General features: G+C 32.8%; 3 protein-coding genes across 3 annotated transcripts in view; 1 reads left to right on the forward strand and 2 right to left on the reverse strand.

Moving 5' to 3' along the window:
- LOC133188748 (uncharacterized) overlaps positions 1–11,231 on the forward strand; it is a 15,897-nt gene extending 4,666 nt beyond the window's left edge. Inside the window, exons 3-6 of the mRNA XM_061324238.1 lie at positions 8,614–8,733; positions 8,907–8,998; positions 10,392–10,610; positions 10,917–11,231. Coding sequence (XP_061180222.1) covers positions 8,614–8,733; positions 8,907–8,998; positions 10,392–10,610; positions 10,917–11,177 — 692 coding nt within the window. The 3' untranslated portion in view covers positions 11,178–11,231. The remainder of the gene's footprint in view (positions 1–8,613; positions 8,734–8,906; positions 8,999–10,391; positions 10,611–10,916) is intronic.
- Positions 2,208–6,191, reverse strand: LOC133188352 (uncharacterized). The gene is made up of 2 exons (XM_061323732.1): positions 6,087–6,191; positions 2,208–4,589 (listed from the first exon to the last, which is right to left on the reverse strand). The coding sequence occupies exons 1-2, from the start codon at positions 6,165–6,167 to the stop codon at positions 2,607–2,609; spliced, it is 2,064 nt and encodes a 687-aa protein (XP_061179716.1). The 5' UTR covers positions 6,168–6,191; the 3' UTR covers positions 2,208–2,606.
- A 5,446-nt stretch (positions 11,232–16,677) lies between the features above and the next one.
- On the reverse strand, positions 16,678–25,006 carry LOC133188353 (zinc finger protein 26-like). Its single transcript, XM_061323733.1, has 3 exons — positions 24,903–25,006; positions 22,349–22,407; positions 16,678–21,943 (listed from the first exon to the last, which is right to left on the reverse strand). The coding sequence occupies exon 3, from the start codon at positions 21,941–21,943 to the stop codon at positions 17,960–17,962; it is 3,984 nt and encodes a 1,327-aa protein (XP_061179717.1). The 5' UTR covers positions 22,349–22,407; positions 24,903–25,006; the 3' UTR covers positions 16,678–17,959.
- Between the last annotated feature and the right edge of the window lie 87 nt (positions 25,007–25,093).

Consider the following 25,093-nt stretch of genomic DNA (forward strand, 5'->3'; position numbering starts at 1 on the left):
AGTATGATAATCATTATTTAGTAGGTCTATGGATAAAAGAATTATATAAAATATTTCATGAAATTACATCAAAAATTTCAAAATGATTACCAAAAGTGCCTGGATTGCTTGATAAGGAAAATAAGTTAATACTATTACATATATATTGCTATAGGATATTTTTTCCTCACTATTATTCTTCATGTTAGGAAATAAGCATAAAACCTTTAAGGTTATTCTCTAATCAGCCTAATTATGCCATATTCAGTAATATCCATCTGATTGTTTTCAACATAAGAAACTCAAAGAACTTTACTGTAGAACAGACAATGTGGTTGCAAGACTGCCCACTGTCCAGTAGTGGCCTCAGTGAATGACCTAAAATATCTATATATATGTATGTGCAGAAAAATATTCATTGAAAATTGTAACCTTTCTCTGACAGAATCAATCAAGGCAACACCAAAGAAACAAGAATGATCTGTTCCTCATGATCACTGACACACTTATTAAAAGTGGGAGGTCTGGACCAAAACTTGATAAACATCATCATTTAAACTATATTTACATTCAAACAGCACTATGAGTATTAAACTTGACTTCATTCTCTTCCTCTGCCAAATGCTTTCAATGAAAATGAACTCTAAAAATTGCCACTGTTTATTAGAAACACTCAAATAAAAAGCAAAGACATGAATCATCTTAAAATCACTTTCATAAAAATGTGCACAGAGAAAATGCCCTCTGATCACATATCTCTCACCAGGGCTTGGGTTAAAATTGACAATTTTTTCCAAATTAGACTAAACCTCAAAATGAAAGCCTTTGAGTTATGGTCAGGCATGACCCCCTAAGACCCTTCTTGGGTGTTCAATTGAACAAGGAACAAGAAATAAAAATACACATGTATAGGTAAACTGTTTTAAACATGGATTTAAATAGTGTTTCCAACAAATTAGTTGAAAAATGATAACCCCTTATATATAGCAATAAACTCATCCTGACACATGAAAATGTAATGATTTAATCATGTTAAAGAAGCTCAAAAGACTGCTCACTAGAGTTTTAATTCTATTATAGTTTTAAGCAGTTAGAGTTATCTGCCCCTTTATATACAAGGAACAATAAAAAAAATTTATATTGATTGACATAATTTTAAAATGGATAAATGTAATTTCAACATTATATTAGACCATGATAAGGTACATAGTATTTGCATGTATTTTTCAGACAACAGTGATTTCTGCTTACTAAAAATTCACCAACTTTGAAAAATTTTCAAAAATTGGCAGATACCATTGAAAATGTTGAGAATGAATGTGATAAAATCAGTAAGTACACATCTGTATGATGAAATTTTCTCAAAATGTAAAAAAAAAAAAAAAAATCATTAGTGTTTTGAGCTTCCTTAAGTGTACATGCTCCATAAAATCTTTTCTAAGGCTAAAATTGAAACAGTTTATTACATCTCAATTTTTTTTTACTCCAATTAAAATTCCCTATTTTGAACTCATTTTTTAAATTTGTTTTTAATTTTTCCTCAGTTCGAGACTGTTTGATAAACATTATCACGTTTCAGATTTTTAAATACAAATATATATATAAAAAAAAGGTTTCCTAACACGGACAGATGAACCAAGAGATTTGAAAAGCTGACTTGAGTTTTTGACTCAGGTGAGCTAATTTAATTTTACAACTTCTGGTCAGTAATTTCAAATAGGCACACTATTAAGCTCTTTTTTTATATATATGATTCTTGATATGAGTCAACTTATGAATGCAAATTAAAAAAAAATTCTGTTAAATATGGCTGTCAACAATTTTTGATGAAGGAATTTTCAACAACATAGAGGTATATGTACTATTGTTATAAGTAACAATGATTATCAATTTTAAAAAAAACATGCTGGATTGACACAATCATGAGACTGCTCTGTCAAAATAATTTTTGGGGAATACAGTGTGTATTCAAAATTAACACTTATCAAACATTAGTGCAATTATGCTTGCTTCATACATGTATTTTAAGGATACTTGCTTGTAAATGTACACAAATTAAAAATGACAAAGTGTCAGTGTTAGGAAATCACAACCTCAAATGGTGCAAGTACAAGTAGTTAACTCAAACATACTTCTAAACAAGAAATTAAAATAAAAACGTACATATTTTCAAAATTAGTTTCATGCTATTTTTAACAATAGTCTTTATCAATTATAAGTACCTGAATAATGAATTGAGCCTCTGCCTCTGAAACTAGATTTCAATTCCTGGTTCTATAAATTCATAATCATTGTGCACACAAATTATTTTACATATGTAGAAGGAGAAAAACAGACTTTCTACAGACCAGAGGCATACAGGCCACATCACTCACCTGAAAATTATGAGTTCCTTAATTTTTTTATGAATTGCATCAGTGGTTTTGGAAAAAAGACATTCATAATTCATTACTAATATTTTTACTATTTCACGGTTATCTTCCTTTGGAAAGGGATATGGCCCTTAATTTCAACAAACTTGAATATTATAAAATCCAAATTTTTGTGCAAAGTTTGTTTAAAATTGGTCCTGTTCTGGAGAAAAAGCAATGACAAACAATGGACAAATTTTGATCTGGAAAAACTTGTTATGCCATATTCATTACAAAACAGGAATCATCTGCTAATATGCTGTCCAATTCATTCCTAAGCTCTGGATAGCTTAAATAAGTACTGGGCAACTCTAGGAGAGGACCACACGTGTGGGCAATTGGTCTTCGACCAAGCCCCTCTAGTTGGGTAAAGGTCACCTCTATTTTATCAACTGTGATGGCCTCTGATCCAGTGAGAAAACGCAAGAGTTTTTTCAATGATACACTACTTTGACCTCTTATATACTGCTGTAAATAGCGCAATGGTGTTGCCTCACTGTGTCCTTTTGGAATGGCCTCTATCATTTTTAAGACCTTTTTGGGTGTTGGCTCCATATCTTGATAGGTAATCAATATTTTCTCAACCGAGAGAAAGTGTGAGAGTAAAGCATCTCTGCACCCAAGAGCCATGTTGTCTGTGGCATATTTAGGTTTTTGGATGAGCTCTTTATGTGCTATATTGTTTAATAGACTGTGTAGGTTTTCTTTTGTGGGTCTCTGCTTGCATGAAAACCTGTCTAACAAGTCTAGCAGGTCATCAAACATTTCTTCATCAAAAGTCTCTTTGTTCAAAGCTGAGGATAAAGTGTCCCTTTCTGTTTTGCTGATGTAGCTGAGGAAAGCATCATTCAGAATTTTATCAGTCACTGATGCTTCACCAAATGAAACTACTATAGTAGTTACTGGCGACATTTGTATGGGAAAAACATTTTGATCAACAAAACCCTTGGCAAATATTCTACCGATAGCCTGCCATTCATCCCCTTGCCATTTTGAGTTCAGGGCAGGTACTCTGGATTCCTCCCCTTCAGCTGAACGCCTGAAAAATTCAATCCAGAATGCAGAATAAGCATCTCTTGAAACTCCATTCATATCCGAACCATGCTCACTGACAAATTCAAATGTGATATTCTTGTTCATTACCTCTGGATCTTTAAAGAAAACAAGCATTTCATCCAACAGGGTCACTCTATGGATTCTAAGAACTTTATCTGTTTTGAGTGAAATTTCTTGAGGCACTGTAATTGCTGCTGGTACTAAGTTTTCAAGATGCTGACTGGGATTAGATCTTAAAGATAATGGAGAATTTATGGAAACAAGTTCTTCAGAATGAACTGTGCTGATGCATGATGCAGGATTTGTGCTGTTACATGCTGCTGGAACTGTATTGATGCATGAAGAATCCTCAACATAATCAAGATTGATGTTTGGTTCTTGGAAGCACAATGGCACATCAGCAGCCAACATTGCCTCAGAAAGTATATCAAAGCTAACAACTTCACTTGGGTCTGGCAAGTTTTCATCATCATCTGAAGTGCTACTGTTTGTTGTTCTGTGTCTTTTGAGGGGTCTTTGTATTTTTGGCAAATCTTCATATTTACATGCAGGAATGAGAAGAAGATAAAATGTCAGCTTGCTTAAACCTGTCTGCTCATACAGCTTTCCAACACTTATTTCATCATCAAGAATATCTTCCTCAAAATTTTGCATGTCAAAAGAGAAGTCATCAACACATCCTAGTTTACTTGTACCAGATTTACCAAAGTTCAATTCTTTGGCCTGCTCAATAAGTTCCTTCTTCTTGGAAGACTTTTTAACTGTAATGTCTCTTGGACCTCCTCCTTTCTTAACTCTGATATTCACAAAAGTATCATCTAATTTTGATTTAATTCCTAGTTTAATTTTACGAGACTCTTTTGTAGCATTTTGATTGCCTTTATAAGGATTTATTGTGTTTTCAATATGTTCCTCCACATCAGAATCACTTTCTGACATCTGATTTTTGGCATTTGATTTCTTTGGTCTTCTCATGTCTTTTAACTTCTGTCTCAAAGAAGCTACCAGTGTAACTTTTGATTTTTTCTTTTTTTTGTCATCTTCCTTTTTTATATAAGAACGAAGAGCCGCTCTGTCACCATAATGTGGTATAAAGTTAGACAATTCTTTATCATCTATAACTCGTAATGCAGCTAGGTCAATCTGAAAAGTGATTTTAATATTTTTAAACATTTAAGCATATTATATATTCCTTTATCATAAGTCTAACTTGACCTGAATGTCATGCAGGACTTTGTCATAAAAGTTGTTTATTTCTTTACAACCTTGAAATCTGAGAATGGACCTCAAAAAGTAAAGGTGTCTTTCTCTATTATAAAATAACTTTGACTGAAATTTGAAGTTTTGTAAGAAGATGTACAAAAGTTATCTTGTTACATGAAAAAATGGATGTTCGAATAAACCATCAGTAAACCTTGAATTATAAGGCCAAATAAAAAAAATATGTGTGGTTCCGGTTACCCGACCGTCCCTATTTTATACCCCCGACCCTAAACTTTTTTTTGACAATTTTCAAACTTCTGGAATTTTCCCTGATTTCCCTCATTGGCTCCGGTATTAGTTTTAGTTTCAGCAATGGTGGCCTTCTTTGACAACATCGTTTCAACACGCAGTACAAGTGTTTTGTCAGTTACAAATGTCACCACTTGAAAGAAAGCAATAGTATTATCTCACTAATATCACCAATAGTTATTTCAAGAACATTCAATGATATTTTTGACTTTTATTTTATTTAAATAAATAAATAAATAAAAAAAAAAACCTACCTACCTACCCTAATTTGTTTGGAGGTGTAACCGGAACCACACATATTTTTTTATTTGGCCTAAATAATTATAGCAGTAGGAGTTCAGAGGTTGTAGCATGCATGCTTTGCCTTGGAATCAATGGGTCAAAGACTTAGGGTATTGCTACTTCATGCCTACTTGATTTTAATAATTGTGTGCATATATTTATCAGAGAAACACACCATCGGCATCCTTGAAAAGTGTGTTGCTACATGTACATGAATATGTATAACAATTAAGAAAATTTAACTAAATGTTCTATTGAGTTCACTAATATTGCAATTTCTTTTTATGAAACTATTTGATAAATGATATTCCATTAAAATCTCAGAGGCAAATATTATTGAAAGAGATACACAAGGTTAACAGGTTAAGATTACTTCAGATTTGTAACATATGGTCATATGAACATATGGTCATAATATTTGGATGGGAATTATTTGAGGTATTGCAGTTTAAATTACAGTAAAGATATATTAATTGCTTCCATGGAAGACAGACAGAGATAAAAACAGTCTCAAATTAATGAAACTCTCTTTTAAGAATGTGCAATACTTTACTGATAATGTAGCTATGGCTGTTCTGTTTAGCTCAAAGAAAAAAGTTTTACCATATTATTCATAGATTGATGAACAACTAATGCAAGACATATGGACAGATGCTGCATAATCAAAAAATTAAAGCTCACTTGAATTTATAGTTCTGATCCATGACTGAGTTGAAATGGACAGAATATTTATGATTCATTAATGCAGTTTTCATTTTCTAAATAGGCTAATAGCTTGATCACCTGAATAAATATTAGATTTATTTGAAGATTTCTTAAGTATAATTAGTTTACTTGGGCATTTACCTTTTCCTTTTTCATAAGCTCTGTATTCACATTGCGGCTTTCCAAGAAAGTGTACAAAGCATCATCTGAATCTGCAGCCATTGTTTTGATCACTATTAAGATTAAAAACAAAAAGGTAGTTATTTTTTTGTTTGGGTATAGTGACAATAGAATTTTGCTTTTTGAATTTGAGATATTTGAACTCCATGTTTTAAGGCAAAACTAATCTTACATATTTCATCATTCAGTTACCAGAAAATTAAGCATTTATTTAGTTGACATGAAAATAGGCCCAAAAGAAGCAGAGGCATTTTGTGGAAATACCAGCAAAGCAAAATATTTTATGTTAATCCTCAATCAAAAAAAAATGTGAATGTGAAACACTGATGTCATCATTCTCAATCATTATGGCCAAGGTTAAAGTTTTTCAAAAGTAGGACAAATTCAGAAAATCAAGAAATTAAAAAATGTTGGTATCCTAAAAATGGTCTTGCCACTTAATTGTTATCAAGTGAAATATGAAAGCACTAGTACCAGACATTCAAAAGTAATTGGCAAGGTTCAAGATTTAGAGGAAAAACAGACAGCTGGACAACTACAATGCTAACCTTGGCTAGGAAAATGCAGAGATATTATATTCTATGAAGTGTGAAATGTGTCAATCCAACGCGTCCTGAAATTTGTACTTTTAAAAATTTTCAGAAAAGAAAAGATCTTAAATGCACCTTTATAAGATATAAGGTCTGAAATACTCTAAAAACATATAAGTAATTCATTAAATCGAAAATTTTAGGACATATATACTGACTTCAAGCACTTTTAATAAGTCAAAATTTTAAACCAATTTAACTTTTAAAATAATTTTGATAATAAAACAAAGTTTTCAATGACAATAAAAACAACGTTACAACGATGACAGACCCAAAGACCACCATCTGTCTCAAGAGTTAAATTGAAGTGCAGCACTAAATTCGATACATTATTCATGCATAACTGGAACTACATGTATCGGTACATAATATGTGTATCTCAGAATGATTTGATGGGTTATCTACAAGCACACATCTCAGTATTACCTTATATAACCAGAGGAATAGAGGAAATTCGGATTGAGAAAAACATAACTCATAATTGCTGCTAGATGTTGATCTGCAAAATGGATGATCAAATATATAGAAAAGATATAGTGTTGGTGTTGCTTCGTATTTTTTTCCACATATTAGTGCTAAGGGCTTACAGAAACCACACTACCAACTATAAAAATCAATACCATCGGGAGTCGGGCAAGGCAAAATGAACAATCCCAAGTGATATCACCGCAGATGGCTACTATGTACTCTCTAGTATTAAAGAACAAATAGGCTAAATATTTGTGACCCTGGGCCTAGCAAATCATGCATAATAAGAGCACAGTTAGGCTATAGTCTACATAAACGTATTTCTCTCTCTTTCTTTCTCTCCATTTCCAGAAATTTATAAACTTATAGTGATAAAGAACAAATAAACCATGTAAACAACTCTCCTTCTCTCTCTCCCCCTTTTTAATTTGATTTTTAAGAGGAAGTCTTTCCCGGTTGAAAAGATCTGCTCCGCTAAAAAAAAAAACATTTCCCCAATGACAAACTCAACAAGTAGCCTATGGTTTGAAAATGTCCAAGAAAATGTGGAAATTACGCTTAGATGAAATAAAAAGACAGTTCATAAATAAACTGCATGCTGTTTCCAAAGTTTATGAACAGATTTTAGAGTACAAAAATCCTTTATTACTTACCTATCCACTGATTGAAATGGCGTCACGGTCCAACTTTCAAACGCGCATTGCAGTCCCGCAGTTAAAAAATTCAAACTTTTAACTTGTTTTATTAATTTCTGAAAACAAATTACTAATTTGTTATAACAAATTGATAATTTGTTATAACAAATTACTAATTTGTTAAAACAAATTGATAATTTGTTAAAACAAATTAGTAATTTGTTATAACAAATTGTCAATTTGTTATAACAAATTAGTAATTTGTTAAAACAAATTGATAATTTGTTATAACAAATTACTAATTTGTTATAACAAATTACTAATTTGTTATAACAAATTGATAATTTGTTATAACAAATTACTAATTTGTTATAACAAATTGATAATTTGTTAAAACAAATTATTAATTTGTTAAAACAAATTAGTAATTTGTTATAACAAATTGATAATTTGTTATAACAAATTAGTAATTTGTTAAAACAAATTGATAATTTGTTATATTAAATTACTAATTTGTTATAACAAATTGATAATTTGTTATAACAAGTTGATAATTTGTTAAAACAAATTAGTAATTTGTTAAAACAAATTAGTAATTTGTTATAACAAATTAGTAATTTGTTATAACAAATTAATAATTTGTTATAACAAATTAATAATTTGTTATAACAAATTAATAATTTGTTATAACAAATTAGTAATTTGTTATAACAAATTAATAAAAAATACTGCTGCGGCCCTAATACGCTTCCGTACTTTATAGACATTGTTTAATACATTATTTTTTTCTTCCAGGAAAAAGGGTACAAGAAACTTTATGTCTTATTGTGAGTATTGCACTGATGGCCTTTAACCTGTGTGCCCTTGTGCTTCACTTCAAAGCAGAAAATTGGTACATTGTCCTGATCTGCTCATGTGAGTACATGTATAATGTTCCAACTATTGCTTAAAATACATTACAAAAAAATTCAATTCTGTTCACATATATGTTTTTTAAAAAATGTAATTCAATGTTAAGGTAACAATCCAAAATAATTTACATTTTTATATGTTAAATTAACAGTGATTTTTTTGCTTATGTTTTGCAGTGTTAGGAATAGTGGTGGCCGACTTCTTTAGTGGACTGGTTCACTGGGGAGCAGATACCTGGGGGTCTATAGAAATTCCAGTTATTGGCAAGGTAATTGCTATTCATCATCTATTAAATAACAGATTATTGTCCCACACTTTTGCAAAAGCCTGGGGACATTAAATCTCATTCTTTTGTCCATCCATCTGCCTTTCACAAAAACGAGAGCATTGATGATTACTCTTGAATGAGAGAAGATAAGGCTTTCATATTTCTCTTGCACATTAGCTGTGACATGACCTGAGTGTACTATGACTCTGACCTCATGACCTTGACCTATAAGTTTGACCTATTTTTCAAAAAATTTAACATTAGTAATAACTTTTGATTATGAGAAGCTAGCGCCTTTCATATTTTACTTAAGCACTACCTGTGACAAGACCTTTCAGAATGTATTAGGACTTCTGACCTCATTTTAACCTTGACCATAGCTTTTGCACCTGAAGAGATGGGCTTTCATATTGCAGTAATTTCACATCTATATTACCTGTGACATGACCTTTCAGGGTGTTCTGTGATTCTTGACCTTGAAGTTTGATGTTAATTACCAAAAAAAAAAAAAAATTAATCTTTTGCTGTAACTTTTGAAACAGAACATTTTACTTCAAATTTTAAACATATTTTTTTTTTGTATGATGAACGGATAATAAAGTTACAATATATGCCATTAATAATTGCACCCCAACCATTAAGACCCCGAAAGTGGGGGACTGCAATTTTCTTACTTTGCTCATGGTCTTCTAAGTCTGAAATATAAAGCCCCTACTCCCCAACAGTACCGTTAATATAAACCAATTCACATATCTACTTTGGTTACTTTTAATTTTTATGTTGTATGATGTGGAGAAATGTAATGGAAGGTATGCGTTATATTTTTTACATAATGTTTACCAGAATATGGTTAAAACTTTTCCCAGTACATGTATTTGGTTGATGTTATCTTGTTTAATATATATCTATAATATATATATATATATATAATAGGGCTGGGACGATACAACGTTTTCTATATCGATACGTATCACGATATTTTAGCCACGATACGATATGTATCACGATATGTTGATTTGGTTTCAAAATCTTTTATTTGGATTGAAATGAACAAAACATTTCTTAATTCACAAACAAAAATAATTTATTCAAAGAAGTTGTATATCTGTTGTAAAACAAAATTATTTTACACAAGTGGTGTTAATTATTATGTATTTCATATTAATATTTAGCATATTTATTTTAAAACATTACACCCAAAATGTTAAGCAAACAAAGAAAAAGATAAGTCAGAATTTTTTGGCGATATTTCGATATTTCTTCATACGTATCGATATGCGTATCATTCTCACACAGAATCGATATCTCGATATATCGTCCCAGCCCTAATATATAAGATATCTATGTTAATGTTATTAAAAAATGTTATCTGTTTGCTTGCATTTCTTTTCAGGCCTTTATACGCCCTTTTAGGGAGCACCATATAGATCCTACCTCCATTACTAGACATGATTTTATAGAAACCAATGGTGATAATTTTGCTGTCGTAGTCCCTTTTCTGGGTCACATGGCTTACAAGTTCATCACGCTGTCTCCAGAGGAAATTGACAAGACATACAACTGGGAGTGTTTTGTATTTTTACTGGCCATCTTTGTCAGTCTGACTAACCAGGTATGCACATGAATTAACTCTCATAGCCTTTTGCTGATTTTAAGATCATTGCATAATAATACAGTGTTCCATTGTATTTTCTGTCTATCTACACACAGTATCCACAATAAGTCCAAATTTTGGGTTATTTGAACAAATTTCAAAGATGCAGCAGCATTTTTTCTAGGGTTTGATTTTAAAGGCAGTAAAGAAAAACATTTTCTTGTTTGTAGTTTTGCAGTTATACATCGATTCTTAAGTAAAGTATGACTATGATAATGACCAGATATTTGAAATGAACATCAAGTTTTCATTTTCTTTGTTTAGTTTCACAAGTGGTCACACACATATTTTGGATTACCAAAGTGGATAACTTTTCTACAAGACATGCACATTATCCTACCGAAAAAGCACCACCGTATTCACCACGTAGCTCCCCATGAGACCTATTTCTGTATCACCACTGGCTGGCTCAATTATCCACTAGAAAAAATCGGCTTCTGGACATTTCTGGAAGACATGATTGAAAGATCAACTGGGAATAAGCCAAGAGCAGATGATTTTAAGTGGGCTCAGAAATGTCAATGATAATAGTTTAGTAGTACATAAAATATATTTTTTGAATTTCCATGGACATTAAGGGGAAACAATACACATTATCAACCCGTGTTTGATGTACCTGTGTCAAAGAACCAATTGGGTTTTTTTTTTTAGGAAAATCAGTAAAATTTGGTAATGTCTAGAAATTTTAATGTCTAGTTTTTTTTTTTAAAGATTTTACAAAAAAAAAAAAAAAAAAAAAAAGAAAGTAAGAAAGGAAGGAAAATTTTGATAACATTAGTGATATTTATATGTCTTGCTTAGTTTTTCTTTACATTCTTTGTCTTTATTTTTCATTTGTATCCAAATAGACCAAGTTTGTTTATTGATTTTGAACTGTTAATTATGAGACCTTAGAAAATGTGCAATAGACAAGGGAGAACTGTTTTCTGTTTTGCTTTTAGCTGGTGAAGGTCACTGATTTATTTATCTATTAAATGATACTAAGATTTTAAAATATTTATGCATGTTTTATCATGTTTATAAAAAAAGTAATTTAATTAAAGTCTTATTTTAAAATGACATTAAGTTTGCTCAAATAAAATATGAAAAATACTAGTTTGATTTTGGGCACATTTAATTTTTGAGAAACATTTATTAAATTAATCCATTATATCCTTTAAACCCTTCCCTCCTTAATTGAAAGAGTAGTGATCTGACTTGTTATTTAGTGATATTTACTGATAGCATCACTACATCAACAGAAATTGGGGACAAATTTGTTGACTTTTTGTCTTATGTAACTTGAGTGTTTGATTATCAGGTGTTACATTTTCTGTAAACAAGACAAAGTACGATAGGGCGGTCATTGTTCAGTCAACACGAGACACAGTTAAAAGGACATGTTTTCTATTTTGTGTGATTTGCACGTGTATTGTTTTATCTGAGTACAATGTTTAATGTCAGTAGATGTTACATAGTACTTGATATGTATCTTATTAAGAGAATTTTTTTTTTGCAGTTTCATGTAATAATGTATGCACTTTTTGTAGTCTTTTTGGAATACTGTTGTAATTTATAAAGCAACGTCAAATTTTAAAAAGGTCATATATAAAGACTGGTTATTTATTATGGCTTATCATGTACCGGTAATTTTTACATATTGTCATAGATGTATAGATTCCGATCATGAGTTCTAATTATACCCCACGCAACAAGTTGCGGGGGGTATAATGTTTTTGACCCGTCCGTCAGTCAGTCAGTCAGTCAGTGTGTCAGTCAGTCAGTCAGTGTGTCAGTCAGTCAGTCAGTCCGTCAGTCCTGTTTTCTTGTCAGCGCAACTCCTCATAAACCGCTGCACAGAATTGCGTCAAACTTTGCAGATATATAGGACACAATGTGTAGATGTGCATATTACCAGGAAATTCCGATTCCTTTATTTTTTCTGGGAATTTCGGCACTTTTCAACTTAGATTTTTGGCCATATCTTGAATATAGAGATGAACAGTTTGTCAGCGCAACTCCTCATATACCGCTGCACAGAATTTCATCAAACTTTGCAGATATTTAGGACACAATGTGTAGATGTGCATATTTCCAGGAAATTCCGATTCCTTTATTTTTCTGGGAATTTCGGCACTTTTCAACTTAGATGTTTGGCCATATCTTGAATATAGAGATGAACAGTTTGTCAGTGTAACTCCTCTTAAACTGCTGCACAGAATTTGGTTAAACTTTGCAGATATTTAGTACACAGTGTGGAGATGTGCATATTACCAGGAAATTCCGATGCCATTATTTTTCTGGGAATTTCGGTACTTTTCAACTTGGATGTTTGGCCATATCTTGAATATAGAGATGAACAGTTTGTCAGCGCAACTCCTCTTAACCCGCTGCACAGAATTTGGTCAAATTTTGCAGATATATCTTACACAGTGTGGAGATGTGCATATTACCAGGAAATTTCGATTCCATTATTTTTCTGGGAATTTCGGCACTTTTCAACTTAGATTTTGGCCATATCTTGAATATAGAGATGAACAGTTTGTTAGTGCAACACAAAATCTTGGATAGCTCTCAACCCCCCTCTACCCCTCAAATTGGTGCTTTGCCTTAAATAATTTCATGTGTACAGTATATAAACAAATTCATATGACTACATCATAATTTTGTTTCCATCAATTATTTAAATGTGTAAATTATCATGTGTTGGACATGGACTTACACTCATTAACAAATCGAAATCACTGAGGAATTTAATTAACAGTTTGTCAGCATAACTCCTGCACTGAATTTCCTGAAACTTTGTAGGTATTTCAGACATAATGTATGGATTTGTATATTACTAAGAAATTTTGATTCCATTATTTATCTAGAAACTTCAGCCCAGTTAAATTTGTTACATACAAAGATTTGAATTTCCTTATACATGTATTTAAGAAGTTTTGATGTGATGATTTTTTGCAAGTAATGCCCCTTTTTGAATTATTATACTGTGTATTTAAAACATGTTCCATTGTTGAGTTTTGGGGGAGCGTGGGGTATGTGAGCTTGCTCACTTTTTCTTTCATTTCTGAGAATTATTATATTGTTACAGTGCAGAAGTTTTGTCAATGGTAGAAACATAAATGATTCTTTACCCAACGTTAAATGTCACAATGGCAAAAATTAACTCAATGAGAGGTTTTTATACAAGTTTTATATGGCATAATGGGAGGCAAAATAATGATCATTTGTGGGAGTTGCTTAATACAAGGAAATAAATAGGATGAATTTATTAAGTCACCAATGATCAGATGTTTTCTTATAAAAGCTGATATTAAATACAGATTGACTTTATATATATATATATATATATATATATATATATATATATATATATATATATATATATATATATATATATATATATATATATATAATTTAATTTTGTTTGTATTCTTGCCTCTGATTGGTTAATATCCAAAAAGGAACACAAATTATTTCTGTATAACCTGGTTTGGTATGGGGACACACCCCCCTGACAACCAGCTGAATCATCTGTATCCATACAATCCTCTCATTTCCAGTCCTCGAGATTCATGGAAAATTCCAGATTTAATATACGTACCTTTAACTTCAAACGATAATTCGCTCTTACCACATGTAAAAAGGCTGCTAGGCCTATGTATCAGTTTTTACCTCCCCTTGCTTCCCATCTCTTCCTTCCGTTACTAAGGTTGTATTATTGAGCGGCAAATTTGAACTAATAAAAAGCAACGAAATTTTACACCCATAGTTATTTCAGGATTTTAAAATTAAATTATAAGGATTGACTCTAATTCTTGGCCAAATTATTCGAGTATAACCTGGTTTGGGTCAGTTTACGCTGTTTTATAATCCGCTTTGCGGATTATAAAGCGTAAACTGACCCAAACCAGGTTATACTCGAATAATTTGGCCAAGAATTAGAGTCATTCCTAAAATATATATATATATATATATATATATATATATATATATATATATATATATATATATATATATATATATATATATATATATATATATATAGCTTGTGGGTATTGATGTGAACAAATTTTCTTCAGGATCATGCATACCTATAATTTAGGCTCATTAATCATATTTTATTTATATGATTTTTGTACAAATATTATGTTAATTTTCTCTTGCAAAAATCTTTTCAGTTCAAAAGCAGATAAATCAAATAAGCTTTATATTTCAAGATGTAGATAAAAGTACCATACATGTTCTTTGTTGCTTTTTCAGTGTATTTATAGACTTTTTATTGACATATCATGCCTTCTAAGTTAATTTATTTAATGTCATTTTACTAGAATATGTTTGGTATTGCATACCATCTTCTTACACTGAAGTATCAACTGTGTATACAAGATTTTTTTAAGGGAGGTAATCCTTAAGATTTGTTCATATTGGATCATTGTGCTGTTAATTTTGTATCAGAATTTTCAAGAATCCCACTGAAGGAGTAGTGGATATGTGAGGTTTCTTTAAACTTTCTAACTTTTTTTTTCCACAAATGACAAGTATACAATAGCTTACTGTGTAGGATCTATACATGTATAATGTATAATTTTCCTTGAATGTGTGCCTTGCTTTCTTGTTGTCAGTATAAAATGAACAAATGTTATTGTGTTCTGTTTTTGTTGTTGTTTTCAATTTACTTATACTTTAATTGTCCTCTTCACACCTGCAGGGGCATAGGGCCTTTACACAGCTGTCCATTTGCTCCCTTTTGAACTTAATAGTACAGTACTGTAAATATACCGGTACTTAATTTAGCAATAATATTTTAGCTTGAGTCAGGTGAAATTTGCCAAGTTGTTATTAGCTCAACTCAAGGAAGTCCTGAGGAGCTTATGCTATACTCATGGTGTCTGCATCCCTGGTTAAAATTTTGGAGCAGTTTTCTTTTAATAACAATATGCCATATTTTGATCAGAGATGCATGCACAATTCATCAAGTATGTTTCATATTACCACCCAGGTTTCAGATGCAAGTAACTTTAAGCCCTATGGTGACCAAACTTGCATGGATCATACATTTAAGGGATGCACAAAACAAGAATGCTGGATCTGACCCACATTATCTGAAGAATGGAACAGGTTAGAGATTTTGGAGCAGGACCATTACGAAGCAACTATAAGCCTACCAGGATGATGCATCTAAGGATACACACTACCAGACTTGCTATGGATCTACATTTTCCAGATTATTGAACAAATTCATGATTTAAATAAATGTGTAAATCATTGCTACTCAGAACCGTCATTTCTCTGGTGTCTTATTACAAGTGTACACTTTTAATAATAAACGTTTACGAGTTGCTTGTTGGTAGTGACAGTGCATCTAGAGCAAAATGAGTTATCGGTATTTTGGATAAGACAAACGATGGATCATATTGTACATGGTGACAACACACTTACAGTTCATCCTGAACTTAAAATTCATCTGGTTGCTTTAGTAATAATTGATATAAAATATTGTCATTCAAATTTTTGCTATACAGTTACTCAAAAATGTTTTCATTAATATATAATGTACTTGAAGATGTTCTCATGACAAAGTGCATTTTGGAAAATCAGTTCAAAAAGGTCTCAAATTTCCCCTGATCAGAAGTGAAAACTCCTCAGTTGTTCCGTCTTTGAAAGAGACCCAACTGCAGTACATGTACTTAATTACAGAGTACTAAGGGGATCATAAGAATACCAGTACATGTACCAATTTTAAAATAAAAAAGTTTTTCCTGAAACAATTAACATATACTGGTTTATGCTCATGCATCCAAATCATCACTTATTAGTGATGGTTATGCCATGTTTCACAATTCTCGGTAGAAAGAAACATTTGATTGGTCAATAGTTAACCTGAAGTCAAATCAATGAGGGCAATTTGTGTTTCACTGACATCCTGTTTAACAATGTACATCCTTTTTACTTCCGTTTCAATAATGCTCACTCGTAAGAATATAAAATTCCCTCAGTAAATTTTACTTTGTGAGTACTTTTTTTAATACAGTAAGTAAAATTAATATAAAATAGTTTATTTTCAAGTTTTCAGGAATTATGTACAAAAATTAGATGATTATCAAAGTTTGATTAAAAACAAAATATTTTATCTTCAGAGAATTCAATTTGCATAAAATGATTTTCTTTCTGATTAAAATTACACTTACATATAACCAACTGTTCTATAATGTTCCAACGTAACACGGTCAAAGTTCAAATTTTGGTTGAATGGTCATACTAAAATCCCAATACATACAAAAGTTAAAACATACAAGCAAATTGGTACATTTATTATTGTGCTGGTAAAATGAAAAGCCTAAGCACTAAAATGTTTGAATAAACAAGAAAAACATTTCCACTTGTTAGCAAAAAATATCTGAATTGCCATTTGATTTTCATTTAGTTTATCTCTCTTTGCTGTAAAAAGACATGTTTTACAGCGATATATTTGCTAATAAATGAAATTTTTTGGAAGTCAAAAAATAATCATATGCTAGTAGATTTCCCGACAAGACTTTTTCCAAAAGCTGTAGAAACTGAGGTAAGTGATAATTTTTCTCAATACCTGTTTTGCACATAAATGAGACATTTGAAATTAAAAAGAATCTCTGAGAAAAATTCATATTACAATTAAAACATACAATTGTGCCCTTTTCATGTATCAAAGTACAGAGAAATTCTGCATTTCTTGTGTGATTTCAATTGCTTGTATATTTTTTTTAAAAAATATCTGAAAACCTTGCACTCATTCAATTTCAAACAGATTAAGACCGTTATCATTTAAATACAAAGTTTGTAGTTTGCAATTTTTATGGCACAAACAAAACTTTAACTACCAGAATCTGGTAGCAAATTATAGGATACAAATAGGGTATAGCACAGCTAAAAATCTAGTGGTAATGCAAAAGTACTGCAAGATTTTATAACAAAAATATACAAATCGAAACATTTCATAACAATATATGATTTTACATGAAACAACCTTTCATAAAATGCATAAATGACAAGTTAAGGACTTTGGCCTTTTGATGAGTTATCACTTATCAAATATTTATAATGTCTGCAAAATTCAAGGTCTTTGGAAGAAATGTAACTTCCTGAAAAGACTGTTATTCAAAGAGTTTTTACATTTTTTTTTTCAAAATACATAATCAACATTTGACCTAACTGGACTACTTTTACTATTTCCTTAATGAGTTTCTCAATCCTGAGCAATTGGTTAATTATGGTTTATAGTAGTGAAAACTCTGTACGAAAGTGAAAATTTTTTTTTAAACAACCTAACAAGTAAGATCTTTACGCTAACTGGTGTAATAAAGTTCCCCTTGTATTCCAGGCCCATTAGGAGTGATCTCCCTTGTTTCATACTCATATGTGATCACAGTTTCACCGGATGTCGAGGGAACAATAACAGTTCTCACTGCCCGTTCTGTCTCTATCTGAGAAGTTGGATTCCACGGTCGGCTGATATCTGTGTCATTCTGACCGCTGTAGGGAATATGGTAGTCCACAGTCCCATAATGCTCCACTACTTCCTCCTGGGAGTAGCCTGGCACTACTATAATAGGCTCCTCCACAGACTGGGACATACTTTCTGCTTTGATTTTTTTCTCTGGGGGTTGAGAGGAAGCTTCCCTGGGCTTCCGTTCTTTTACTGGATTGATTTTCATGCCTTCTGTAGGTTTCTGAAGATCTTCTTCCTTGACATACAATCCCATGACTGCTGCGATGCCTTCATACTTCTCATCATCATAATGTTCTGGATGGTTTAGTTTAGAGTGAGCACGGAATTCATTTACAGTGTTAGAACCCCATTCACAAAACTTGCAGGGGTAGATAAACAGTCCCTCGTGCTTTTTTGTTTTCATTATATGCTTGCGGATGTTTTCGTGAGTGTTACATGAATAATCGCAATATGGGCACTTGTATGGTTTAGAACCAATATGGATTCTCATATGACGACGAAGATGAGTTCTAGTACCAGCTTTGTAGGTACAGTATTCACAGTGGAAGTTTCTTTCTCCAGTGTGAGTACGACTGTGACGCAGCAGTCTATTCTTTGTCCCTGCTGAATACCCACACTGGTCGCAGAGAAATGGGCGGTGTTTGGTATGGGACTTCATGTGAGCATCAAGTTCATTGGCAAAATAGAAACTCCAGTGACAGTCTTGAACTGCACATTTGAATTTTTTCTCTCCATGCCTACGCATGTGATGCTTAAGTTGACGTTGGAGGTAGAAAGACATTCCACAAACATCACACATAAGCTTCTGGACTCCCTGTTTCTCCATTGCATGCTGCCTCATGTGTTCCCTGTAGGACTCCACTTTTTTGTACTTCTTTCCACATATATCACAACTCCTCTCTGTCAATCCCAGGTGAGTCAGCAGATGACGCCTCAAAGACAATGGTGACATGAAGCCTAGGTTACAGTAACGGCATTTAAATGGACGATCACCAGAGTGAAGACGTAGATGCTCCAACATGTAATCCTTTTTCAATTCTTTTCCACACTCCTTGCAAGGTATTCTCTCATTCCTCTCACAGTTCTTAACTGTCTCTAAGAAGTCTTTGTATTTCTCCCATGTTATGTCTGGCCTTCCCAATTCCTTAACTAGCAGCTCTTCTGAGTTTGGATGCAGATGATAAACATCAATGTGGAATTGTTTCCAAGCTTCATCTGTGAATCTCTTGTTACAGATGTGGCAATGGAAGATACTTGGTTCTCCTTCCACATTTGTACTGTTGTCTTCAACTGTAGCTAAATTGGCCTGATGTTGTTTTCCAGAATAGTGAAGCTTCAATGCTTTTTCATTGAGGAAAGTAATGTCACAAAGCTCACAGACCAGAATCTCCTTAGAATGAGCCTCCATGTAGTGGGGTCGAAGGTCGGCGTACTTATTCACCATGTAATCACAATGATTACACTTGAAGATTTTTTCTTGTACTGGCTTATCTGTGAGTTTTTTGCCTCTTTTCTTGTATGGGCCTCGGGGCTTTTTCAGGTGATGATTGTTGTGCGCTCGTTCATACATTCCTGGGACATCAGGTTTCTGAGTGTTGTACTTCAGTGTGGTGTATTTATCTTCCTCTCCTTCTTCTTCCTCTCCTTGTTCATTCTTCATTTCCTCATTCTTCACCTCCTTTTCTTTCTCTTCTTCTTTTACAGCCCCTTCTTTTTCTTCCTTTACTTCCTCCAGTTTTCCCTCTTTCTTCCCTAAGTATCTCATCATTTCTTTATTTTTATGCTTCTTGCTCTTCATGTGCTGGGAAAAGCTATTTCTTCCTGATAAAACTTTGTTGCAGAGTTCACAAATGGCTGCATCGCTGTCTCCATGGCGCCGATTCATGTGAATCACAAAGGCATTGTAAGTTTTGAATTTCCTGTTGTTGCATTCACTGCAAGAAAATTCCCCAACTTCATCAATCTGGGACTCTCCGATAATGTGACCAACCGAATTGAGCTCCTTCCTATGCTTTGATCTGACATGCCTCTTCATGTGTACCCTTGAATGCATCTTCTTTTTGCAGAACTTACATGCAGCCATAAACCACTTTTCTTTGATGATGCAGAGTTTTCTCCCTTTTAAAGCAGCCTCTCTATGGCTTATGTTATTGATCATGTGATAAATTAGATCCTCATTTGAATGACTACTGTACTGACACAAAGTACACATCAGTTCTCCTGGCAGTTTTTTACATTGGTTCCTGTGAACATCTTCTTTCAGGTGAGCTATCAAGTCATTTTCTTGGTTAAAGTAGTACTGACATAACCCACACTGGAATGGACTCAGCCGAACAATAAATTTGTGGTACTGATCAAGGATCCTTATAGTGTCTTTCTCCCCTTTTGTTCTGTTTTTGTGTTTTTTAGATAACAAGTGTCTTGTTAAAACATACAAGTTGGCAAATTTCTGACCACAGATTTTACACTCTGGTTCCACGATTTCTTTTTTGGGTTTAATTGTTACTGGAACCTCTGTAAGCTCCACAGAAGCATTTTCTTTACTTTCCTCAGCATTTTTTTCTTGCTCATTCTCAGTAGAAGCTGCTTCTGCCTCTTTCTCATCGTTTTTCTCCTCTTGTTCATCAGCATTTGCTTCCTTTTCCTCTACCGTCGTTTCATCTTCATCTTCATACATTTTCTTCCCAGATCGTCTCCTCTTTTTGTGTGTTTTCCCACCACAATGAGCAGAGTAAATGTATCTAGATTTGAAAGACATATCACACGTACTGCAGTAATAATCTGAAGCTGATTCAGTAGATCTTGTTTTTAATTGCTTTCCTTTCCCCTTTCCTCCACCTTCTTTATGCATGCCTGGTTTCCACTTCCCTCCTGTACTGATTAAAGTCCTCTGTGATCTCCATTTTCCACCTGTGGAATGATGTGGCCCCTCTCCTGGCTTCCACTTCCCACGAGTGTGCTCTGGGGGTGGAAAGTCACCATCAGACTCATCAGAAAAAGCTTCCTCTAAGAAATCTTCATCAAAATCCAAATCATCATCACTGAAATTCAAACTGTTGAGGATATTTGCTATAGGAAGTTCATTTATGCTGTTGTGCCCTTGGTCTCCAAACATGCCCTCGTTATGTCCAGAATCTTTGGATGTTGTAGATTTACTCTGAAGAGCAAGGGAGGAGAAGAAGTCTGGTTTTTCTTTACTTGTTGCATCAGTCATAACAACATTTGGATCCACTCCTTGTCCATTGCTTGGACTAAAAATATCACTCTTTTCTGTGGAGAAATCAATTACAACAGCTAGTTCCTGATCAGACAGACTCACAGTGGAATTAGAATTTGGAAGACCATTCTGTTCAATACCCAGGTTATGTCCTACTGTAATGGAATTCTGCTGACTAGGAATACTACGCTGCAACATCAGATTTTGTGGTATAGGTTCAGAAGTCATGCTGCAAGGATCAGTTGACATATTTGCCTGAGAGTGGTTGAGACTTGTTCCAGAAGATGCCAGAACCCTCTCCTGTTCAGTAGTGGGTTGACACTGACTGGCAAGAAGATGGAGACCTCCCATAGGATGCACATAGTCCTCAGTCTTCTCATTAAGAACAGTCACCGTCCCTACCACCTGAGTTTCCACCTGGTTGCTGGGGACACTGCTAGATTGGGGGGACTGGGACTGGGGAGAGGAACCACTGGTTGGGACAGTGGCAGTAATCTTTCTCCCTTGGCAGTCATACTTTTTGTGGTTGATGTAGTTGAGTAGACCCACTACTGTCGACTGACAGACTAGGCAGACATGCATATCAAACATTTCTTCGTCCATCTGAAATTACATAAAAGAAAACATAAGGATGAGTAAATTACCTGCTAGAAAATATAAGGATAAGCAAGTTCCCTGTATATAGAATCTAGTAGAACTTCATATCTGCAGTAAAATATCGTTATAGCTTTATACGTAATCCTTAAGGACTGATTTATAGGTAAATTTTATCCATTTTATTTGAAATTGTTCTGCAATTTTTTATTTGTACTGAAGATTTGTGTGATGGTTGACTGCTTTTATTAAAGCTGCAAGATATATCTGTACCCTCTGATATTGTTGAAAATTTCCGTTGGCAGTTTCAAAAACTTTTTGTTTTGACAAGTTGCTGTTTTTCCAACAAAAGACAATACCTTTACTTTTTACACTCAGGTTTTGCAAAGTTGAAATTGTAACAAATTGATATACCTTTCCACCTCTATGTCTATGTCTTTATATCCTCTCTTCTGATTTTTCTTTATTCCAATCTGTAAATAGTGATTACAGAATTTTACTCTGTGTGGACATGCACATATTCCATCATTATCAAAATATTAGGGATGTCAACGAGTACCTGGTTAACTGGGTACTCGATCGAATGTCCGAGTATTGAATACTAAAATTAGTACTCGGTTACTCGGAAGTGTATTTTTTCTTATTTCAAAGTACATATTTTTATAAATAAATATAAAAAAATAACTTAAAACTGCAAACGGTTATTAGCGTGTCGTCTTCTACACCTGTAAAAAACCCGTTATGGCCTGTGGCTGTGTATATACAGTAATTAGTGACCAATCACCTGGTACACAGCTGTTCTCACCTATTGTGGTCCTTAATTTTTGGATGGCTTCAACGATTTCTTATAGTGAATATCGATTCGATTAAGTATGATCTATTATCTTCAAATTATAAGTTTTAAATTATTTTGTTAATATATTAGCAACAAAATCGGACATGAAAAGAAATGCTGCTACCCCTGCACTTCAAAAGTGAAGAAATATTCAGAAATAACTAAAGATTCAGAATAATATTGAAAGTCAGTTTGTGTAGTAAGTTTATACGGTGGAAACAATTAACTTAGACTAGCGATCCAAACAACGTCCGTTCCATCCCTTTCGCTAGTCTAATCATCACAAACCTGCGAAACAGATTGTCCTCCTTTTGTGTTGATGAAATAGATCCTTAACAAGAATTGTAAACCGTTTGTAACTATTGCGTCTTTTGTGTTTATTTGTTAAATGAAGAACAAGGTTCACTTACGGCCTTTTTTGGCCCTGTGAATTTCAGAAAAACTGAAATTGCTTGGTTTTAGTTGGCAATGCATTAAATATCATTTAGATCTTTGGTGACTGCATATCTATCAAAAATGACGTAATTTTCTGGCTAGTCAATGCATTATGACGTCATGAAATGCGTCATTTTCCTCATATCCTGAAAAATTCTACAAAAAAGAGCCAATTTTTAAAGCTATTTTTCTATATTTAATATAGAGAGCAACCTCTTATCTAAAATATGCAACTATTAAATGATAGAACTATTTCTGAGGATTACAAAACATGTTTTATTTTTTAGATCAGAGGGTGCGCTCATATTATTTCTCCTCTGTGAAAGTACTCAAATATACTTGTTTTCCTTAAAATTCAAGAACATTGCAATTCCATGAAGCCTGTTTTCCAAGACCTTGGCTTTAAGAAGAAAATTTTTAATAGGAAATGAAAGTACTAAGTCTCTACTTTATCTTGATGTTTAAAATGGAACATAAAGTGTTAGTCAATAAATTGGTATATCTACAGGGCCATTTAATGCATAAAGTGAACCTAGCTCTTTAGTACCAAAAAATCAATTCCATTGGACTCGATGTTTATATACATTTATAAACGTGATAAAAACAGCTTTGGGGTTTAACAGAGCTTGATTAACGTGGCTTAAGAAAATAAACACACTTGTATTTACATTTTCACATTACGAAGTAGCCAGGTACTCGATCGGAAAAACGTCCGAGTAACCGATTATCAAAAATTGACCGATTTGACATCCCTACAGAATAATGAAATGCATTGTATACAAAAGTATCATTTTAACAATGACAATCATTCACAACTTTTAAATTGTTATTAAAATGACAGAAATATACTTAAATCAGTTGTAATTTTTTCATGTAAGTCAGTGATTTGTGAAATACATTTTTACAGAAGTATAAGGGGGAAAACGTAAATAACTGTAGATTCCTTATTAATATGTGCGGAGAATTTTTTATCATGCAATTTCTTGAGATTCACCACTCGCAAAATAAAATAAGGCCTTATACATTTTTTTATTTTTACATTGCTAAAATACAATGTATATATAAAAACTCTTCATAAACAGTCCACTTGTGAATTCAGGTTCTCGCGATTTGATGTCAATGAATCATTTTGTGATATTAAAGTACCAGTACTCAAGTAAAAAAATGAATCTACAGTATATTGAAATTCAATTGATTTTTAAGACTAACTCTTCAGTCCAATTTTACTTCATTTTTCATTTCTCTTCTAAGTACAGAAAGTTTGCCATTTATAAAACAACTAAAATAAATGTGAATTTGTAAAAAAAATATAAAAAAATTAAAAAAAAAAAAAATGTAGAAAGAAAAGATAAATGAAAATAAAAAATATGCTTTGCAAAAAATGTGGGGCAGCTGTGTAGCACAGTAGCAGTACATTACTGCATACAATATATTCTTAGGTGACAAATGTTTGCATGTAAAACAAATGACCCCCTTGCTCTCATCTCCTAACCAGGCAGCTGCCTCTATATGACATAAGAGACCTGCCAAAGTCACATGACAGCTTATAAGTTTTAAATCTGAGTCAAAAAAAAAAAAATACACAGAGGCAGGCAAAAATGTTATTTCTCCTGAAGCTGGGGGCTGTAAATCTTGTGAGAAGGGCTGTCAAGTGGCCATTTCTGTGGTAGCACTGACAGCTGTCTGCATCATATTTACCTCAGATTTCCAAGGTCAAGGTCATATCTCTCAGCCTCCCCTCTGCAGATGATGACAAGGCAGTTGTTAATTAATGTACATTTTTGCTGGGGTCAAATGACTTTATCAACCTGAAAAAGAGGAGAAAACTGAAAATGAAATATAAGTTTTATTATCACATTAAACTACTCCATTTATCTTTGTTGAAAATT

Source organism: Saccostrea echinata, unplaced genomic scaffold (genome assembly GCF_033153115.1).
Source record: "Saccostrea echinata isolate AGI-Se365-2 ecotype Australia unplaced genomic scaffold, CSIRO_AGI_Sech_v1 ptg000016l, whole genome shotgun sequence".
Classification (NCBI taxonomy): domain Eukaryota; kingdom Metazoa; phylum Mollusca; class Bivalvia; order Ostreida; family Ostreidae; genus Saccostrea; species Saccostrea echinata.